At 45.3% G+C, this 8,230-nt stretch overlaps 1 protein-coding gene across 2 annotated transcripts in view; it reads left to right on the top strand.

Annotated features, from left to right (window-relative positions):
* Positions 1-3,109: 3,109 nt before the first annotated feature.
* Positions 3,110-8,230, top strand: part of ERGIC1 (endoplasmic reticulum-golgi intermediate compartment 1) — an 83,561-nt gene continuing 78,440 nt past the window's right edge. For both annotated transcript variants that reach the window (XR_014543130.1, XM_083594233.1), the window contains exon 1: positions 3,110-3,390. Coding sequence is in view for 1 of the 2 variants with exons in the window: in XM_083594233.1 (XP_083450359.1) it covers positions 3,371-3,390 (20 nt within the window). In the remaining variant the exon portion in view is untranslated. The remainder of the gene's footprint in view (positions 3,391-8,230) is intronic.

Genomic DNA, 8,230 nt, shown 5'->3' with positions numbered 1-8,230 from the left:
TTTATACCCCGCCCTCCCCAGCCAAGGCCAGGCTCAGAGCGGCTGAGGATGGGAATCTCTATGTTTGAATGCTATACCCAACAGAGGCTAGAGAAGGTGGCATCCTGACTCCAACTAAGGGGCAGGGGCAGATGTGATGCATGTACGTCTCTGTGTGAAGGGCAGCAGTTTTCAGTTTGAGGTAGAGAGGCTGAAAGTGTGTGCTGAGAGCTGGTTTTTCTCTGCAATCTGTGTTAGTGAACAGATCTGCCGCATTGTAGGAATGCCTGCTTCTTGCCTCCACTTACGTTCTGCTGCTTTTATTTGTAAATAAGGCAAATATGACAAAGATACCATCTCATGCCTGGTAAACCTGGATAGTGCTTTCCCTGGAAATTTTCGCCACTTGAGGAAGTGCGGAAGTGCAAAATAAATAAATAAATAAAAAAGCATGTTTTCCCTCTTTCTCCTTTGCTATTACATGGTGTAGCTTAGAGTTCCCATACGCCCGGAATTTCCCAGACATATCCGTAATACTGCTGTCTCTAGCAGTGTCCAGGCGGAAATCATTAAAAATGTCAGTGAAAATCCATGTCATTCTTGCTGATTTTCCATTAAAAAAATAGCTCAAAAACGGCTTTTCTGTCTGGATTTTCACTGTTTTAAATATGGCAGCCCTAGTGTAGCTAGATCAGTGGTCCTTGAGGAGGGGAGGCATTGACATGGGTAGGACCCACATGATCAGACCTGCCCATGTGATACAAACATCCCTACATTACTGGAGCAGCATTACAGGGAGCAAGCTTCAGGGTAGTGACAACTTTAAAATATATGTATCAGCATTTCAATTGGCCTGCACTGTTGAAAAGGCTCCTTTTACCTTTATGGCTTAAAAATAAATTTAACTGTCTTTGAGGGTTAATTGGTATTATGATTAATGACTCCTTATTATCTCTTCTTGATGTGCTTGTGCAATATTATTTATGATGACTGAAGGTCAGAACAAATAAATAATTATCTGTCTAACCTTATTACAAGGTGAAATGTGGACAAACATTGTATTTCTTCCAGCCATTAGGGGTTAATTAGGACCCCTAATGGGTGACATAATATTTTGATCCAGTGTGGTATAATGGCTAGTGTGCTGGGTTGGGTTTTGAAGTGGGAACACACAGGTTCTGAGCACATAAATAGCATAGACAAAAGCAACGGATTTGAAAATTTACATTACATTGTGTTCTTTGCACTGATTACTTCCCAGGATCTGTAATCTGTTATCATTTCCCTTCTGTGCAGGATTGTGGTATAGTATGGTTAAATTGATGTGATTCTTCCTGCACTTAAACCTGAAGAGTATCTGAAACAGGCAGAAAACATGGACGGTACAGGACTCATTTTTGTACAGGCTGGATTTTTGTAAACTGTTCTGAAGGTGTTTCATTTTCGAAGAATTGTTCACAAGTCAGTTACATTAAGAAATGTAGTTTAGTAGCTAAAGTTGCGATCTTATGAAAAGTTATTTGAGATTAAATCCCTCTTTTTTCCAGTGGAGGCTTCCATGAAGGGGTGCTGGAAGGCAAGTTTCTATTATTCCTCCTTCCTTCTGCAGCCCTTGCCCCCCCCGCCGCCGCTGCCGCCGCCCCAGAGTACCATGTAGGCCTCTGTACCCATTAACACCACAAAGAAAACCTCCATAGCAATGAAATACATATCAACATTCTGCTATAGAATTTATGCATATCTTTTCAGAAGTTGGACCCACTGATTTAAATTGGATTAACTCAGTGGCGTAGCGTGGGTTGTCAGCACCCGGGGCAAGGCAAGTAATTTGCGCCCCCTAACCCGTGGATTTGCGCCCCCTAACCCGTGGATTTGCGCCCCCTAACCCATGGATTTGCCCTAACCCCAGATGTTGCGCCCGGTGCGGCCCGCCCCCCCTGCACCCCCCACGCTACGCCACTGGATTAACTCCCAGGTAAGCATGTCTTGGGTCACAACCTGAGTAATAAACAAGAGGTTTAAAGACTGTCTCAAGGCAAATCTTAAAAAATGTAGTATAAACACTGACAACTGGGAAACACTGGCCTGCGAGTGCTCCAGTTGGAGAACAGCCTTTATCAAAGGTGTCATGGGCTTAGAAGACACTCGAACTCAGGATGCAAGGGGAAAACGTGCTAAGAGGAAGGCATTCTTGGTAAATCCACACCGTGATCAACTCCTGCCCGGAAACCAATGTCCCCACTGTGGAAGGACATGTGGATCCAGAATTGGCTTCCACAGTCACTTACAGACTCATTGTTAAAACCGTGTTTATTGGAAGACAATCTTACTGGGCTACATGTAGGAAGATGTTGTCCACTCTTTCACTCCGTGCATTTCAATATGTGTGAAAGTGCTGTGGCACTCATTCTAGGTTAACTGAAAATTTCAGTAAGACTGGGGTCACATAACACACCGGTGTCATTTAATGCATGCATCCAGTGGCGTAGCGTGGGGGGTGCAGGGGGGGCGGGCCGCACCGGGCGCAACATCTGGGGTTAGGGCAAATCCATGAGTTAGGGGGCGCAAATCCACGGGTTAGGGGGCGCAAGTCCACGGGTTAGGGGGCGCAAATTACTTGCCTTGCCCCGGGTGCTGACAACCCACGCTACGCCACTGCATGCATCTAGCGCCTATTATTCATTCATTTACTGCCAGTACAGCACTTGTATGCCACCTCTCGGGACTAGCCCTCCCAAGGCGCCTGACAGCTTATTTAAAACATAAAATCATTATTACACCAACGCGTGTTTACGCAGAATGTGTTCAACGACACTTATTCCTAAGGCACGTACGTAGTAGGATCGTGGCCTTCCTGTACAATCTTATAGGTCTACTCAGTTCGATGAGAGTTCAGTTATAGACTCACTGACAGGTAAGCGAGCATAGGAGCGCATTCTTAAATCACGTGCAAATTGCCCTCCGCTCTTTGCAGACACGTCCGCCTGCGCCCTTTAACCCGTTAAGTTCCCAGCCCTTAAAAGTTTGACGCGTGCATGCGGACGGAGGGTTCCCACCGGCTCGTGCCTAGATTTTAGGATCGCCGCCCCCGCCGCCCCCGCCTTTCGCTTCGCTCTGCCCCCAGCGCCCACCTGCCCGCCCCCTTTCCCTCCGCGGCGGAAGCGGCGCGTCGGCCGCTCTCCGGCGCCCAATGAGTTCTTGCTGCGCGTCCTCTGGCCTGGCCGGGCTGGGCCCGTCACTTCCTGCCCCCTGTAGCCGGCACGACCGAGCCTGAAATCCCAGGGAAGAGGAGGTGGAGGTGGCGGCCGTGGAGGCGGAGGAGGAGGAGGAAGAGGAGGAGGAGGAGGAGGGGGGCGGGGAGCAGGGAGGCTGAGCTGCGTTCGCCACCAACATGCCCTTTGATTTCAGGAGGTGAGTGCGGGCGGCGTCCCCAGAAAAGGGGTGTGTGAGAGAATGAATGGATGCATGCATGTGCAGGGAGAGCCTTTGCAGCAAGCGATGGGGGGCGACCCATCCCACCCAGCACCCCCCAATATTAAGCTGGTGCGGCTGTCATCTTTCCCATCAGGATGTGGGGAGCGGGGCACGCGCCACGGTCCCTCGGGTGCGGAGCGCCCCTCTGCGGTTCTGGGTGGACGGGGAAAGGAAAGCGGGTGGGGGGCATCCAATTTATGGGCCCATTTGGGCAGTTGTTCTACTATAAAAATCCATGAAAAAGGCTTAGCTTCGGGTTGTAGAACAAAGCCCACATCTCACTTCTCTTAAAATTATTCTGATCTTTAATCTAAGGGTAATAAAGAACCTTCTCTTTATGGGTGCCAGGCAGAGCAGGCCCCCGCCCCAGCCATAACCCTCTGATCCCTAGATTTCCTTAAAAAAAGGTGGGGGAAGCTGGGTTTCTAGCACTTGTGAGACCTGAGGTAAAATGTATAGCTCTCAGATATGAGGCCAAATGTACTGTTCTTCTCTTTTTGGGTGTAATAGTCTGCCCCCCCCAATTCAGTGTTTTGCTTTGCCCCACCCCACCCCCGAAAACTTCTGTCAAATGCCCATGTTTCCCTCAAGTCCCTTCTGCCCTATGAATAGTGATTTCTGTACTTGAAGCATGAATGTGAGCTAGCAGTCACTGGGGCAAATCTGGTTTGGAGAAGGGTACGAAGTGGATTCACTTTGCCAACCCCGAGGCAAAAGAAGGTGATGGTGGGAAGCAGTGGTAAAAATTAAGTTTGATGAGCAGGATGCTGTAGGCCGATAGAGTTGGTCCACTTATTCCTTCCCCCTTCTTAAAAGTGGCTCTCAAGCAAAACTGGGTGCTTCTTAAGGTCATAAAGGGTGCGCCGAGATGAGTGACTGACAGCACAATCCTATGCATGTCTACTCAGAAGTCTTAATGAGTTCAGTAGGTATGTAGAAGTCAGAGTGAATTGAAAGGAATAGAAGTGGAAATGCCCAGTAGCTGGTTTGAGATGAGCTCTTTTAGTCCCCAAGATAAAAGCATCGTGACTCAAAGGAGAATAGTAATAAGGTGTGTGTCCTGGACACAGCTGGATAGAACAATAAGAGTTAAGGAGAGTAGGTACACAGGAAAGCTGAGATTTATTTCAATCACACTCTCACAAATAGCATGCTGATTTCCCTTTCAACTGTCTGCCAAAGTAGTCTTGGCTGTTATATCAGATGCATTGGTTCCGTCATCAAACTGCTTATGATGCCAGCGAGGTGCCACACATTCCTTGGCATAAGTCTTTCGTTCCCATCCCCAACAAATGACGTTCTGTCATTTGGCCCTTCTTTATATCAGCCTTTCTGCCTGTTTCCATAGTGCTATATGAGACTTGTGGACCCTTTTTTTAAAACAAGAGTTTGCTGCCATACCTTCTATTCCTTCTGCCCCTGTTCATTCCAGCTAATGTAACATTTCTATTTTGCATTGCAGTCTGAAAAAGACTATATTGTTGCAAAATGGCATTTCCCTTAATCCTTACTATTTTCAGCCATTATCCCATTGTATTATAAGATCCTCAAATGGATCGGTTGAAATTTGTTCTGTGCAAGCTGTGTTAATATGCAGCAGTGGGAGGGAACCTGTGGTCCCCTATAGATTTTACTGGACTACCACTCCCATCACCTCTTGACCAGCGGCATGCTGGTTGGGGCTGATGGAAGTTGGAGTCTGATAACATCTGGAGGGCTACAGGTCCTCCTCACCCCACACCCCATTTTACAGGATTGCAGGCTTTTAAATTTCACTTTAAAAATGCTTCTTCACTGAAACAGTTCTTCCTTTATTTTGGGGGGTAGATAGTTTGTAGTGCCCTTAAAAAGTTCTTTTTCTGCAACCGAGTGAGACAAGTGAATCTTGTTCTCTGGCTCTTCTGTTGGTAGGCATGCCTGAGAGAGCAGTTTCTGTTTGCTTGTCTCAAGGTGCTTGATGCCAAAGATTCCACAGCCAAGCTTGAAAACCTCATTTGCCCTCATAACATGGGGCAGTTCCCTGTGTACTTCCTTCCACCTGCGTCTTGAGAGGGTACCACCTCTGCATACATTTACTAGGTGTGCTTACATCTTTCCCTGAGGGGTGGGGAAACACAGGTGAGGATGTTATCCTTATAAATGGAAACATGCTATTATTATATAACACTTCAGATGCACCTAGTATTTTGTGAGGTCCCTGCCCCAAGGCCTTATGACATAAGTTAACACACAAGCAGCAGGCATAAAGGGAGGGTGTGGTGGCCTGACGACTGGACATAGGGTGGTTGCATGCAAGGTGTAGTTTTGGAGGAACATGTAGGTGTGTAGAAGGTTAAGGATTTTCCAAACATATTATTATTATTATATAACATGTTACTCTTTCTCCATCAGATACTTCAAGGCACCTGGGTGTGTTGGGGAAGGAAATCTCAGGGTACAGTTGAATAATTCATGCCTCCTTAAACTGGCAATGGAAAAACACTTGTTCTCCACAACACAAACAATGACCAGGAAACATGGGACAATGGCATATATTGTGCTTTTCTTGTCAGTAGAGGTGCCTAATCTCTGCACTTGTTTGACTAACATATATTAAAATTTATTTGGGAAGCTGTCCAGGTACTAATACTGCTTGTCGTGCTCAGCAGGAATTATTATGCAAAGTATTTTGAATAGGAAGCATTATATTAAGAGTGTTTGTCTTTGAGTGAGCCGGAATTTGTTCTGCTCCTGTTGACAAACATGAATACTTGAATGATAAGGAACATTGTTTTATGTTCCCTTTATGCACTTTAAATATGCTGGATTAGTTTGAAACGGATGCTTGGCTAAGATTTCAGATACTCTTAGTGCTTTTCTTTAACTTGTGACTTAATTTCCCAATCTCAAATTCTTTAAAAAATAAACAAATCTTTCAGTTGCATTTGTATTTTTCCCTTTTATCTCAGTAGCCTAGAGCAGCAAGCATGGAAGGATTCAATTTTCCCCAAATTCACCAGTATAACTCCTACATAGAACTCTTCCGAATTGGAACCAGAAGTGAATAGGTAATCCATATGGTACAGAAAGCTCCCTTAAACTGAATCAGAGTATTGGTCTCTCTTGCTCGGTCTTGGCTACTGCACACTGACTGGCAGCAGTTTCCCAGAATAGACAGGAATCTCTACCTGGAAATCCTGGGGATAGAACCTGAGGCTTTCTGCCTGTAGCTCATGCGTGCTTCCACAGAGCTACAGCACATAAATATCTCATGTCACCCAACTCCTGCCAGTAGACAGGATGAAATTTCTGAACAGCCTTCAGGGGCTACCATTGGAGTGCATTGTATTAGTCAGGCCTACCTGGCTGATCACAGAGGCAACTAAGCCCCTTTTAGTCATAACCTCTTGCACTGCGCCAAAGGGCAGTCATTATTGCATGATTCCTCCTCCCCCTCCTGGTTCTAGACTTGTCCCTCCTGCCACCAATTTTCTTTTAATCTGTTAGATAGAGCTTCCTATTTAGTGCTTAGTTGCACAAACCTGTTCATGGAAGTAAGCTCTGCTGTATTCAGTGGGGTTTATTGTTGTGAAATTGTGTGCAACATTGCTACTTTAGTTTACCTTTAGAGATGGCAAATATCTTGTTTCTTCCATGCTTGGTTACTTGGAAGTCAGGTGTTTTAAGCTGCCGCAAGAACCTTATTGCTACCTCATTTCTTTCATAAGTTGCCCAGAACGATATGTGGCCCGGAATGTAATATCTGTGTGCCTAAATAGTCCAGTTCTGTTCCCAGCAGCTAGACAAACAGTGAACATGCAGTAGAAATACTCCCCCACACTCCATAAATATCCCTCATTAAAGGAATAACCCGTCTGCAAATGCGCCAAGTAAAGAACCAGAGCTGCAAGCCTTAAGAGTGGAGTCTCTACACAGGCAACACTAAGATGTGAATTTTAAATTACGTATTGATGTACTGGGGTGTGCAGTTTGCTTCTTCCTCCAATGTAGTCTTCTCCAACCTGCTACCTGCCAGATGTTTGGACTATAGTTGTCAACTGCCTGAGCCAGTGCTGGACTGGGGTGATTGATGAGAGTTTTAAGTCCAGAATTTCTGGAGGGCACCAGGTTAGAGAAGGTGGCGTACATGGATAGATAAGATTCCCTTTCCTGCCATTTACTATTACTTTCTGATAGCAGATTCCATGATGGCCTGCCTTTGAAATAATGGTTTTCTGCTCTGTGTTAGTTATCTGGTAGCTGACTCAGTGCTTCTTCCACTGCTTCTTTCTTGATTTTTTTCCTCTGAGCCCCCCCACCCCAGGACCTTGACACTTAATCATTTGCTAGTGTATATAGATCTCATATAATTGGCTATTGGGGAAAATAAGTATTTGACAGTGCAATCCTATACATGTCTATTCAGAATCAATCCTCATTTGTGTCCAGTGGGACCTATATTCATGGAAGTATGTTAAGTATTGAACTGTATAAGAAATGGCTTTTCTGGAGAACTGTATTCGTCTACTGATTTGATAACTTGTACTGCTTGTTCTTCCGACAATCCTTACATGGGCCGTGATAAAGCAGAGCAGTTTATGAGCAAAATTATGTACTAAATTGGTTCTGTAAAGATGTTTGTATAGTCTTTCCATGTGGAAAATAATGTTAGTCCTGAGGCTATGCGGCAGTAGGTGTATTTTTTTATAATAAACAAGAGATAAGAGATACAGCCTGTGTAAACTCCTTGTTTAGTAAACCAACTGATATTAATGCTCTGACATTTTCTAGCACCTAG

This window comes from Podarcis filfolensis (genome assembly GCF_964270895.1).
Source record: "Podarcis filfolensis genome assembly, chromosome: 2".
In the NCBI taxonomy this organism is placed as follows: domain Eukaryota; kingdom Metazoa; phylum Chordata; class Lepidosauria; order Squamata; family Lacertidae; genus Podarcis; species Podarcis filfolensis.
Note: the sequence above shows the minus strand (reverse complement) of the source record. Positions and strands in the feature narration are given on the sequence as shown.